Here is a 13069-nt window from a genome sequence, read left to right as displayed (position 1 = left end):
GTGTATACTATATCCGTGGGTTTGTTTCTGAGATACACTACCAGATGTCTCCAAATCCAAAACAAGTGAGATAATGTTGACCAAATCCAAAACAAGTGAGATAATGTTGACCAAATCCAAAACAAGTGAGATAATGTTGACCAAATCCAAAACAAGTGAGATAATGTTGACCATTGATTCTTATTTCAGGGATTCCAATGGGCTTTAAGACTTCTAGCCACATTCATGTAAGTAATAACCTAAATGTTGGCATACTGAAGGGTTGAGTTAAATTCCCTTTTAATTCCGTTAATTCAGGAAGTAAACTGAAAATTCCAACTCCAACACTCTCAATGCACGTACCACGCTTGAATGCTCCACGCCCTCTTCTTGTCGGCCAAATATAATTTCGGATACGTCGTCAGGCCTTGCCTTGCCTTGCCATCAGGAAGGTGATGTCGTTAAACATGGATCAAATTTGTTAAAATTACTTAGTAACATTCACAGAATTAGAAAAGCGACAACAATGAGACCAATGGAGGAACATTGTAAAACGAGTGTTTCAAATCAAATCAAATTTTATTTGATTTCCACATCGCATAACCACTACAAAGCTGATGCTAGATAGCTAGCCTCTTCCATACACTTAACATAGCTGGTTAGCAAGCTAGCATCAAAGCGTTTATATTGAGGTCGCAGGGAGGTTCTGAGAACGTTTTACTCTGGTTCCTTAAAAGTTATCCTGGGAGGTTTTATTGATGTAATTTAATAACGAGGTTTAATAACAAGGTTTTTTTTATATTGTAAAACTTCAATCAATAGCCTGGGCTTTTATTTTCTTAAATCACTGAACACAACAGGCACTTATTAGAGACAGGCTTCTATTTAAGCCATGCTTATATTTCCTTAATGCACACAGCTTTTCCTTCTTTGCATAGTTAATATTTAGATTCAAGCATTCACTTACAGCAGTTTAATCAATATCTTCATTTTCTGCACTAATGTGTTATCATTTACATACTGTGTCACGTTTCGTTTGTCGTAGTATGCCTCTATTAATTTCAGTTTTACCGTAACGTCCTTTAAACATTCACTGAATGTTTCAATAAGACTTTTAATAACACTGCTAGCTTATTTTGGGTAAACTTTTTTGAACTCCAATCACATGGAAATTCACTAATCATGCAAACACATGTATTTTATATTGTGACAAGGCATCGGTGAGATTCAAACCTATGATCTATTGTTCTTTATCAACTAGTCCACTGCACCACCAGGATGTCACGGTTGTGTGGAGAGACGGAACCAAGGCGCAGCGTGATTAAAGTTCCACATATTTAATCAAGCGAAACTTCTAAACAAAAAGAACCGTGACATCAGCGGTGCTACATGCACTAACTCAAAACAATATCCCACGAAGCCGGTGGGAACAGGGAACCCTTAAGTATGATCCCCAATTAGAGACAACGAACCTTAGCTGCCTCTAATTGGGAACCATACCAAGAGCACCAACATAGAAATAATAAACCTAGAACACCCCTAGTCACGCCCTGTTCTACTATACCATAGAGAACCAATGGCTCTCTATGGTCAGGGCGTGACAATGGACCTAGCGGGACATGTTGTTTTATGTAAACAAAGCTGTTCATTTTAGTCTATTTCAAAAGAAACAAACTTTTACAAACTTTTAAAAATTGCCCCCAAACTTTTAAAAGTTCTTCAGAGATCTTTGATGATCTTAGAAGACGCCTTGTTGAACCCCTAATTTGTAGAGTGTAGGGACCAATAATGCAACATGAACACCATGGCCAGACAGTTGGTCTTAAAGACAATCAAAGTGCTCTCTAACTCTGTGCTCTGTGTCGTTGTGTGTTTATGGATAACAGTTGTATAAGAGTTTGATTAATAAAAGTTGTATTGTATCAAAGCATGGCATAATGACAGTCTCAAACACAGGCGTGGAAAGTCTCTCATTCCAAACAGAGGCAAACATTGTCGGTAATGCATCCTGTTGTTATTAACATCATCACTGCTTAGTAGAGAGAATGTAGGCCTTAAAGTGTTGGCTGACATGTTTGTGTTCCTTTTTCTATTCCAGACCCCAACTCTTTTGACAGAACCTGAATTGAAAAACATCCATCCACAATTGACAAAAACCCATTACAGGTTAGCCTTTATTATCCATGAATACATTTTTTCACTTGAAGGGGAAGGTCAGGATTTTACAACCTGATGTTAGATGGTTCCTCACGCTGACAGAAAACCAGGAGAAACTGTAAGTCTTGGTTCAGTTGTGTCTAAATAGCCGCTCAGCTGGAGTGATGACGTGTGCAAATGTTCAACATGTCAAATCAACTCAAATCAACTCCATATTTGGTTTGATGTTAATTAAGAAGAAAGAAAACACGCCCCTATTGCTTCCATTGATTGTTTGCTAGTGGTTGCCAGGTTAGTTGAAGTTTGTAGGACTGTTTTATATGTTTCTTTAAACATTTGTCTTTTTGCAAGGGGAGCCCTGCTTCATACAAAACAATGCAGCAGGATGATATAATATATAGAATAAATTATATAAATACAACAATAAAGGCAGTATCATCAGATATACAACAATACTAAACAATGCTAGAAAAAAACTGTGAGCTCCAAAAGTATTGGGACAGTAAATTCTGTTGTTGTAGTTTTGTCTCTGTACTCCAGCACTTTGGATTTGAAATGACACAGTGACTATGAGGTTAAAGTGCAAGACTGTCAGAAATTACAGCACTTTATTTATTAGCATTGAGACAAATTAACTTATATGTGTATTAAAGTACACTGAACAAAAAATATAAATGCAAAATGCAACAATTTCAAATATTTTACGAAGTTAAAGTTCATATTAGGAAATACATGTATTTGATCCTAGTCTATGGATTCCACATGACTAGGAATACAGATATGCATCTGTTGGTTACACCAGAGCATCCCAAACATGCTCAATGGTTGACATGTCTGGTGAGTGTGCTGGCTATGGAAGAACTGAGACATTTTCAGCTTCTAGGAATGGTGTCCAGATCCTTGCGACATGGGGCTGTGCATTATCATGCTGAAACATGAGGTGATGGTGGCGGATGAATGGCACAGCAAACAGGCCTCATGATCTCATCACGGTATCTCTGTGCATTCAAATTAACATTGATAAAATGCAATTGTGTCCGTAGCTTATGCCTACCCATACCATAACCCCACCACCACCATTGGGCACTCTGTTCACAACGTTAACATCAGCAAACCGCTTGCCCAAACGACACCATACATACTGTCTGCAGTTGTGAGACAGGTTGGACGTACTGCCAAATTCTCTAAAACGACGTTGGAGGTGGCTTATGGTAGAGAAATGAACATTAAATGCTCTGCCAACAGCTCTAGTGGAGATTGCTGCAGTCAGCATGCCAATTGCACGCTCCCTCAAAACTTGAGACATCCGTGGCATTTTTGTTGTGTGACAAAACTGCTCGTTTTAGAGTGGCCTTTTATTGTCCCCAGCACAAGGTGCACCTGTGTAATGATCCTGCTGTTTAATCAGCTTTTTGATATGCCACACCTGTCAGGTGGATGGATTCTCTTGGCAAAGGAGAAATGCTCACTAACAGGTATGGATAAAAATGTGTGCACCAAATATTTGAGAAATAAGCTTTTTGTGCGTATGGAACATTTCTGAGATTTTTTATTTCAGCTCATGAAACATGGGACCAACACTTTACATGTTGCCTTTATATTTTTTGTTCAGTATATATTTATATATATATTATAGTAAACAGGTAAGTATTTGGTCCCATATTCAGAATGACTAACATCAAGCTAGAGACTCCACAAACTGGTTGGATGCATTTGGTCAGATTATTTTGTTCCCAACAGAAAGGAAAGGAATGGTAAATAATGTATTGTGTCATTTTGGAGTCACTTGTATTGTAAATAAGAATAGAATATGTTTCTAAACACTTCTACATTAATGTTGCTAATGATGGATAATTAATCGTGAATAATGATGAGCGAGAAAGTTACATAAATATCATACCCCAAGACATCTTAACCTCTCACAATTAGAACAACAGGGGAAGTTAGGATATGATATTAAAGCAGTATTTGTACTGCTTTATTACACATAAGTGAATTTGTCCCAATACAGTACTTTTGGTCCCCTAAAAGGGGGGGACTACAGTATGTAAAAAAAAAAGTGCTGTAATTTCTAAACGATTCACCTGATATGGATGAAAATACCCTGAAATTAAAGCTGACTGTCAGCACTTCAACTTCATAGTCATTGTATCATTTCAAATCCAAAATGCTGGAGTACAGAGCCACAACTTTTGGAGCTCACTGTACATTTTGTCTGTGAACAGGTCATTTACCAATTCCCTAAAATGCCCAAAAGGCAGTAGTGAATTTTAGGGTACTCAGTTTGGAACACGGTAGTGAAAACAACCAAGGACAGCCGACTTTTTACACACTTCAGCACTCGCGGTTCCATTCTGTGAGCTTGTGTGGCCTGCCAATTAGCGACTGAGCCGTTGTTGCTCCTAGACGTTTCCACTTCACAATAACAGCATTTACAGTTCTCTAGCAGGGCAGAAATTTGACGAACTGACTTGTTGGAAAGGTGGTATCCTATGACGGTGCCCCGGTGAAAGTCACTGAGCTCTTCATTACGGGCCATTCTACTGCCAATGTTTGTCTATGGAGATTGCATGGCTGTGTGTTCGATTTTATACACCTGTCAGCAACGAATCCACTAATTTGAAGGGATGCCCACATACTGTGCCTTCGGCCATGTCGTGTATTTCCTTCCTCTGTGCGTTAGAAGTGATGTGAGGTAATATGGGAAATTCTGCAAGAGAGCTGTAAATGAACAGAATGCAATGTTGCATTCTCTGCTTTGCCAGTGACAGCCAGCCCACTTTCTGATACAGATCACAGTGATGTATGTCAAATCGGTCACACGTAATAATGTGGCGGCAGCAGCGTTCATATATATTATATCGCCGTAGTCAAAGCGACATCATTTATTTTAAATAGAAAGAAAACCGAACAATGGATTATAGTTTCTCCTGGCCCATACACTACTTCCTGGGTGAGGAACCAGCTAAAATGTTTATTCAAATGAGTGCCACTTCTGTCCTGTGACCCCCAGGCTCCAGTGCCCCCATGCAGGCCTGTTCCAGTGCAGGTTGACAGGGCTGGTGTTTCTGATGGAGGGGGAGGGGGAGGTGCTTTACAGGACTGTCCAATGGGACGACAGTCTCCTGCACTCCACAGGCCGGACACCTGCCGGACCTCTGTTCAGCATTGACTGTCCTCAGGGATCTGTTCGTCAGTTACACCTCCCACACTGTGAGATTCCCTCTGGTGAGTTTTACACGAAGTCTTCATCAAAGTTCTAATGTCAACATCTGGCCAAATAGACAATTGTAACACCCACATATTCTTGGGATAGAGCAGAGTCATTAAAGACTTCAACTGGGTACATGGTAAGGAAACAGTTCACGCTAGACAGAATTACACAAATATTATTCATTACTAATTAATTAAGGTGTTACAGTTACAGAGGTAAATATGAAAAAGCTCTAATTGAAACAAACTGCTTGTCTACTACAGAAGTCCATCAAACAGTGTAGAAATGTCACAGTGTCCGATTTCAAAAAGGCTTTACGACGAAAGCAAACCAAATGATTATGTTAGGTGAGAGCCTATTCACAGAAACACAGCCATTTTTCCAGCCAAAGAGAGGAGTCACAAAAAGCAGAAATATAGATAAATATAGATCACTAATTAATTACTAACCTTTGATGATCTTCATCAGATGACACTCATAGGACTTCATGTTACACAATACATGTATGTTTTGTTCGGTAAAGTTCATATTTATATCCAAAAATCAGAGTTTACATTGGCGTGTTATGTTCAGTAGTTCCAAAACATCCGGTGATTTTGCAGAGAGCCACATCAATTGACAGAAATATTCATAATAAACATTGATAAAAGATACAACTGTTATGGTTGGGATTTTACATCCACTTCTCCTTAATGCAACCGTTGTGTCAGATTTCAAAAAAACTTTAAAGGAAAAAGCTAACCATGCAATAATCTGAGTACGGCGCTCAGACAACAAATCAAGCCAAAGAAATACCATTATAAATATTCACTTACCTTTGATGATCTTCATCAGAATGCACTCCCAGGAATCCCAGTTCCACAATAAATGTTTGATTTGTTCGATAAAGTTCATAATTTATGTCCAAATAGCTCCTTTTTGTTAGCGCGTTTAGCCCAGTATTCCAAATTTATGAGGCGCGATCACTAGGAGCAGACGAAAAGTCAAAAAGTTCCGTTACAGTCCGTAGAAACATGTCAAACGAAGTATAGAATCAATCTTTAGGATGTTTTTAACATAAATCTTCAATAATGTTCCAACCGGAGAATTCCTTTGTCTTCAGAAATGCAATGGAACGCAAGCTAACTATCACGTGAACGCGCATGGTCAGCTCGTGTCTCTCTGGCAGACCTCTTACTCAATCCCCTCTCATTCGCCCCCACTTCACAGTAGAAGCATCAAACAAGGTTCTAAAGACTGTTGACATCTGGTGGAAGCCTTAGGAAGTGCATAATGACCCCATTTCCACTCTATCTTGGATAAGCAAAGAGTTGAAAAACTACAAACCTCAGATTTCCCACTTCCTGGTTGGACTTTTTCTCAGGTTTTTGCCTGTCCCACTCAGTTTAGAAGTTCAGAACGAGAAAGTGTGAGCTATATTAAAATAATGACACTCAAATTGAAAATCATGAAAGCAAATAATTAGTATTTCTATCAGTTTAAATTCTTTGGGGTAGGGGGCGGTATTTTCATGTCCGGATGAAAAGCGTGCCCAAAGTAAACTGCCTGTTTCTCAGGCCCAGAAGCTAGGACATGCATATAATTAGTAGATTTGGATAGAAAGCACTCTGAAGTTTCTAAAACGGTTAGAATAATGTCTGTGAGTATAACAGAACTGATTTGGCAGGCGAAACCCCGAGCACAATCCATCCAGGGAATTGTTTTTAGAGCTCATTGTGTTTTCTACAGGTTTCATTGGGAATCTTGATTTATATGGGCCCTGGTTGCAGTTCCTATGGCTTCCACTAGATGTCAACAGTCTTTAGAAATTGGTTGATGTTTTTCTTTTGAGGAATGAAGAAGTACGGCTGTAAATTGTTCGTGTCACTGTGAAGGTCTGAAGTATTTTATTGAGCGTACACATGGACAATTTTGAGATATAAAAAAGGACATTATCGAACAAAAGGACCATTTGTGATGTAACTGGGACCTTTTGGAGTGCCAACAGAAGAAAATCTTCAAAGGTAAGGCATATATTATATCGCTATTTCTGACTATCGTGTCGCAACTCCCTGGTTGAAAATGATTTGTTATACATTTGTGTGCTGGACGCTGTCCTCAGATAATCGCATGGTTTGCTTTCGCCGTAAAGTCTTTTTGAAATCTGACACGGCGGCTGGATTAACAACAAGTTAAGCTATATTTTGATGTATTGCACTTGTGATTTCATGAAAGTTTAATATTTATTGTAATTTAATTTGAATTACGTGCTCTGCAATTTCACCGGATGTTGGCCAGGTGGGAAGCTAATGTCCCACCTATCCCAAATAAGTTTTAAAGGGAGGGGCACAGGTGTGCTTAATCACCTCGTTATCCTTGAAGTAATTGGAAAGATCAATCCCAGAGCACAATAGCAATACTCAAAATGACTACCTAGTAACAGGACAATCTTCACCCTGTTACACAATCAACACAGTTCACAAATGACCTGTTTTCTCTATTGCAGGGAAAGGGTTTGATTCCTTATCTGTGGCCCATGTTACTGGTGACAGTGTGGAAGTTTTGCAGCCAGTCAGGGTGACTGACTCACATGCTGTGATGGACATCACAGAACTCTCCTTATGGGGCCTGGTATCCTCCTACTTTTCTTCCTCAGTGGAAGGCCAAGTGCTGCTGTTCCACAAACCACAACTCCGCAAGCCAACTCTGAACGTACATTTACTTCCAGTGAACGTGCCTGTCACTGAGGTGCAAAAACCCTTACATTCAGTATAAGGACACTTTTGTTGCTAAAAATGAATCTGAAAGTCACTTTAGGTAGTAAAATATGTAATTTTTCTCTCCTATAATAATCGAAGGACCCTTATTGATAATCAGCTCTCTTGCAGGTGGAGAAGCTACAGCGGGCCTGCAAATACATTCAGATCCCTTCCAACTGCCTGCTCACCTGTGGGGAAATATACAAACTCTGCTGTGATTCTGCTGAGAAAAACAAGATACAACCATTGGTACAATAAATCATATTTTTTCACATGTTTTCAGCAGACATGTGCTGGATCATGTGAATGTGACATTGTTGTGATTTTGAAATGTGAGCTGTACTGATGCATGTACTGAATGTCAGTTGGTGGAGAAATAACGTTGACTTTCCATGTGCTTCAGGCGGAAAGGTTTCGCCGTGACTACGGCCCCAACTACCACCCCACCTTCCAGGTGTTCCTGGAGGCAGATACAGAGGATGTGGAGCTTAGGCTACTGAAGAGAGGGGATGAGGAGGTATGGATGCGCCAAGTGCCACTAACTGGTAAGTTATTATTTAAACCCATCCAGTCCCTTTACTGTCATACACGTATCTATAGTGTGGATCATCTACACGTAAATGTAAAAGGTATCTTCCATCACAAGTACATGTTTGGCAAATGTATCTCTTACTTTCCCCTGCCCCCCCCCCCCCAGATACTGTGTTGATTGGTGGGCTGGAGGTCCGTGCCGTGGAGCAGCTGCGTTTTGTGCGGTGGAAGTTTGTGGAAAAAGTATCAGAGCCTATTATTAAATGTCTCCTGGACGGACTCCTGCAGAAGAAAGCGATCAATGATTATGAAAAAGACTCAGTAAAGGTGATAGCTGAGAGGGCAGACAAGGCACGTGCCATCATCGACATGGTGCTGAATAAAGGAACTTTTGCATGTTTAACAATGAAAACACTTCTGTGTGAATTAGACCAATTCTTATGCTCAGAACTAGGTTTGAGCTAGAACATTGTTGGAGAATGAGACAACTTGTTGAGTATACCCATCCCCCGGCATTAGTCTCTAGGCAAACAGCTACAGATGTAAGATCTTAATTTGATCAACTCTGCTGCAGAACATTCCTTTAAAACTTGAGGTGTATTTTATGTTTAAAAAGGCTTCTAAAGTTTGTAATTTCCAAATTTCAGACTTGATTTTACCTTATGTATTAACCACTACAAAATGTACATTAAATGTCCATTAATATAATATGTACACATGATATTTCACATTTCTTGTTGCTGCAGGATTATTTTCCTGCTGTTGGAGACAGGCTCAAATTAAAAGAGGTTAAGGATCGGTCCCTTTTTGAAAATTTTCGCTTGAAATTACATACCCAAATCTAACTGAGGGTAGCTCAGGACCTGAAGCAAAGATATCTTGGTACCATTTGAAAGGAAACACTGAAGTTTGTGGAAATGTGAAAGAAATGCAGGAGAATATAACACATTAGATCTGGTAAAAGATAATACAAGGAAAAAACAACAGTTTTTTGTATTTTTTTGTACCATCATCTTTGAAATGCAAGAGAAAGGCCATAATGTATTATTCCAGCCCAGGTGCAATTTAGATTTTGGCCACTAGGTGGAAGCAGTTTGTGCGTGCAAAGACTGATCCAATGACTGATCCAATGAACCATTGTATTTCTGTTCCAAATATTGTATCAAGACTGCCCAAATGTGCCTTATTTGTTTATTAATAACTTTTCACATTCAAAACTGTGCCTCTCCTCAAACAATAGCATGGTATTCTTTCACTGTAATACCTACTGTAAATTGGACAGTGCAGTTAGATTAACAATAATTTAAGCTTTCTGCCAATATCAGATATGTCTATGTCCTGGGAAATGTTCTTGTTACTTACAACCTCATGCTAATTGCATTAGCCTACGTTAGTTCAACTGTCCCGCAGGGGACCCACCAATCCCAAATAAGTTTTAAGATCCTACATCTTTTCACAGAGATGTCATCACCCTGACTCGCAGAATATCACCTCACATTCAACACTGTACTGAGACAAAACTCTGTTAACAATGTTAACATGTTTAAGAACGCCTGCTAAATGGCCCACGTATACATTTAAAAAAAGTTTGAACTGTGTATTGTTGGAAGTGTTTAACAAAATGTACAAATTGTAAACAATCAACATGGAAGTTGTCAAAATGAACAGTCGGTCATTAGCTGTTTACCAGCTCTTGTGGTATATCCGTGCGAGCCAGTGCATGCTAGCACTAGAAAAACTTAAAACATTTGAGTATCAACATTGACCCAACACGCGATTCTGTAAATAAGAACGTCTGGCTGACATTTTGTACATTGTTCAATTCCAGCCAACCAAAATGAACCACATTTATAAGGAAACATTGTATTATTGTTATTAATATTAATACTGATTATGTATTTATTTTTTTGTAAACGTATGTTTGTGAATTGGAGGCCTGCATTACATTTTATTTTATTTTCTTACAATAGATCCTAGTTTTTAGTGTTCGATACAATTGGTTTATGAATGTTCTCTCACATGCTGTAAATAAAAATTATAGAGAAACGTAATCATCGAATATTGTAAGAGCTTTCATTGTCCTCTTCATTTATCCTAAAGTTCTGACTTGGTGTACAGGGAGAACACTGTAAGAACGGCCCATGTTCTGAATTCTGTTGCAGTACATTACAAAAGTGCTAAACAAATAGTTCTATTGACTACGTCCATCCTAGCTCGCTCATTAATGTCTTAATCGAAATTACGGATTGCCTCTTATCCGCTTGTCGTTCCCTTATTCCATAGTTTGTACATCTCAATTGTTAGTAGAAACCACATTTGTTTAAACAAGACAGCCATATCAGCTATGTTTTTTTTAAAGTCAGTAAATGAGGCTGAATGAACTGTTTCGCTGCCAGTCAAGGCTCCACTGATAGCCAGGTGTAACAGTGGTAAGGTGTTGGGGCTGCTGTTGGGACTCTGCTGTTGGGACAGCTTTATGTAGGCTCTAACAGTTTGTGGGTGTAACAGTATAACTTTACTTCCGTCCCCTCGCCGGGCGCGAACCAGGGACCCTCTGCACACATCAACAACTGACACCCACGAAGCATCGTTACCCATCGCTTCAAGTCTCAGAGCAAGTGACGTCACCGACTGAAAGGATGTTAGCGCGCACCACCGCTACCTAGCTAGCCATTTTACATCGGTTACATGGGCACCGTTTGTCACCGTTATAGTGCAATTGTTAGTAAAACGTTTACTGGAGACAGGAGATCAAGTAGAGACATAGGACGAGGTGGATAATTATATAATAAGGCCTTTATTCATATGTAAAAATATCTTAGTAAATCGTGCAGCACGGCTCCTTCTGTCTGATTCGTATGGAATCGTCTGGAAAAGAGAGCGCTAAACATATTGTACAGCTTATATATGCATTGAATGAAGTAGGTTGATCTGGTGGTCTGGCCTTCTGGTTGGTCGATCTGGGTCGTGGGTATTCCTGCTCGGACCTGGTGTCGACGTTCCATTGGTTCTTAACATAGTTCTTTGTCTTGAGTTCCAACTTCGAATATAGTGTGTATGTGGTTGTTTTAGCAGGGGTCTTTTCATGGGGGATGGGAGTTGTGTGTGTCTGTGGTTAGTGTCTAATGAGACCAGCATGTGTCCAAGGGAAAGAGGGGGTGTGTGCATCTTGTATAAAAGATAGCTTATGTTGAGAAGTTATTATTACAAGTTTCCCCGTATCTATTATAATTTCTTACACAATAAATGTATTGTTTATTGTTGTGTAGTGACTTTGCTGGCATGCTTCCCACTTATACATTTTTTTAAACCACCAAGATTGACATGCTAAAATCGCCACTGCTTAGTATGATGTGAGCTGAACATGACTGAGTGCAAGACACTGAACAAACCAATCAATCAAATCCTACTGCATACTGTATGTTTATGATGTTTGCTATTACCCACCCTTATGATCCGTAAAGGTATTGGTGAAATGATGTGTCTCTGAATATACTGGTTTATTGTACCAGTCGATTGTGTGTCTTTGACATCGTAACACATTAATTAACAACAAAGAACCGGTGTTGATTATTGAGAGGCAATGTTCGCGCTAAACTGTGCGCGGACGAGCAGCTCCCCCGGGACCGGAGAAATATCAGCACGATTGAACTTCACTCAACTTTCTAGAGTTTTCCTCGTTAGTTAACACTATCGACGTTTCGCTTTACTATGGGAATTGGGATCGAATCAACGCAAATATTACTCACTTTCAATGCAACATACCGAAACAAAACGAACTATGCAAGAATTAGTATGCAAAACTAAGTAAACTATGCAATATATTTTGTTGTAGGCAGAACACATCAGAGTAGGTTGCATTGACACGCACGACTCCGGCCCATACTCCACACCTCACAGACGAGTGCGCCATAACCAATCAGAGCTGTAGTATGCCTATATGCAAATCGACCATTGCCATATATGGATCTGTGCCGTTTACTTTGAAATGGACCCGTTTACAGCGTCATGAGTAGATGCGCTTGTTTGTTTTGAAATCAGAGCGAGAGCAGCATGTAGCCACGTGGGCACATTTTGTTCATATCCTTTGCTAGTTAGTGAGTTATCAGCCCAGTTATAGATCATTTGTGGTCAGCAATGGGGGATTGATTGTTTCCTACAAGAGCACAAAACGTGTACATTTCTAGACATCTTTGAAACGCCAGTCAGGTAAAGAGCTTTATTTGTCTTAAAGGGGCAGTGTTGTATTTTGAGAGAGGCTTGAATAAACTAATTAGCCAATAGGCAGAGGGTAGCATGATTTGTCTGATTCTCTGTAATAATGGTATGGGAATAATGATGCATTTTATTTTGTAATGTGTTTTTTTGCATCAAACAACACATCAGCCTTATCAGTGACCTCCTCGTCTGAAGGACAAGTGGATTAACAGGTTCATGTCAAGCCCTGCAT

The 13069-nt window shown here is 39.5% G+C and overlaps 1 protein-coding gene across 4 annotated transcripts in view; it reads left to right on the top strand.

Annotated features, from left to right (window-relative positions):
- Window positions 1-10670, top strand: part of LOC139552828 (sterile alpha motif domain-containing protein 9-like) — a 51678-nt gene extending 41008 nt beyond the window's left edge. For 2 of the 4 annotated variants that reach the window (XM_071364894.1, XM_071364895.1), the window contains exons 4-10: window positions 190-227; window positions 2078-2145; window positions 5150-5364; window positions 7836-8077; window positions 8218-8337; window positions 8492-8633; window positions 8786-10670. In XM_071364894.1, the coding sequence (XP_071220995.1) occupies window positions 190-227; window positions 2078-2145; window positions 5150-5364; window positions 7836-8077; window positions 8218-8337; window positions 8492-8633; window positions 8786-9084 (1124 nt within the window). In that variant the 3' untranslated portion in view covers window positions 9085-10670. The remainder of the gene's footprint in view (window positions 1-189; window positions 228-2077; window positions 2146-5149; window positions 5365-7835; window positions 8078-8217; window positions 8338-8491; window positions 8634-8785) is intronic. The other 2 variants (XR_011670538.1, XM_071364896.1) reach the window with 2 other exon arrangements.
- Window positions 10671-13069: the final 2399 nt, after the last annotated feature.

The sequence above is a fragment of the Salvelinus alpinus genome, chromosome 24 (assembly GCF_045679555.1).
Source record: "Salvelinus alpinus chromosome 24, SLU_Salpinus.1, whole genome shotgun sequence".
In the NCBI taxonomy this organism is placed as follows: domain Eukaryota; kingdom Metazoa; phylum Chordata; class Actinopteri; order Salmoniformes; family Salmonidae; genus Salvelinus; species Salvelinus alpinus.
This window is presented reverse-complemented; position numbering and strand designations above follow the sequence as displayed.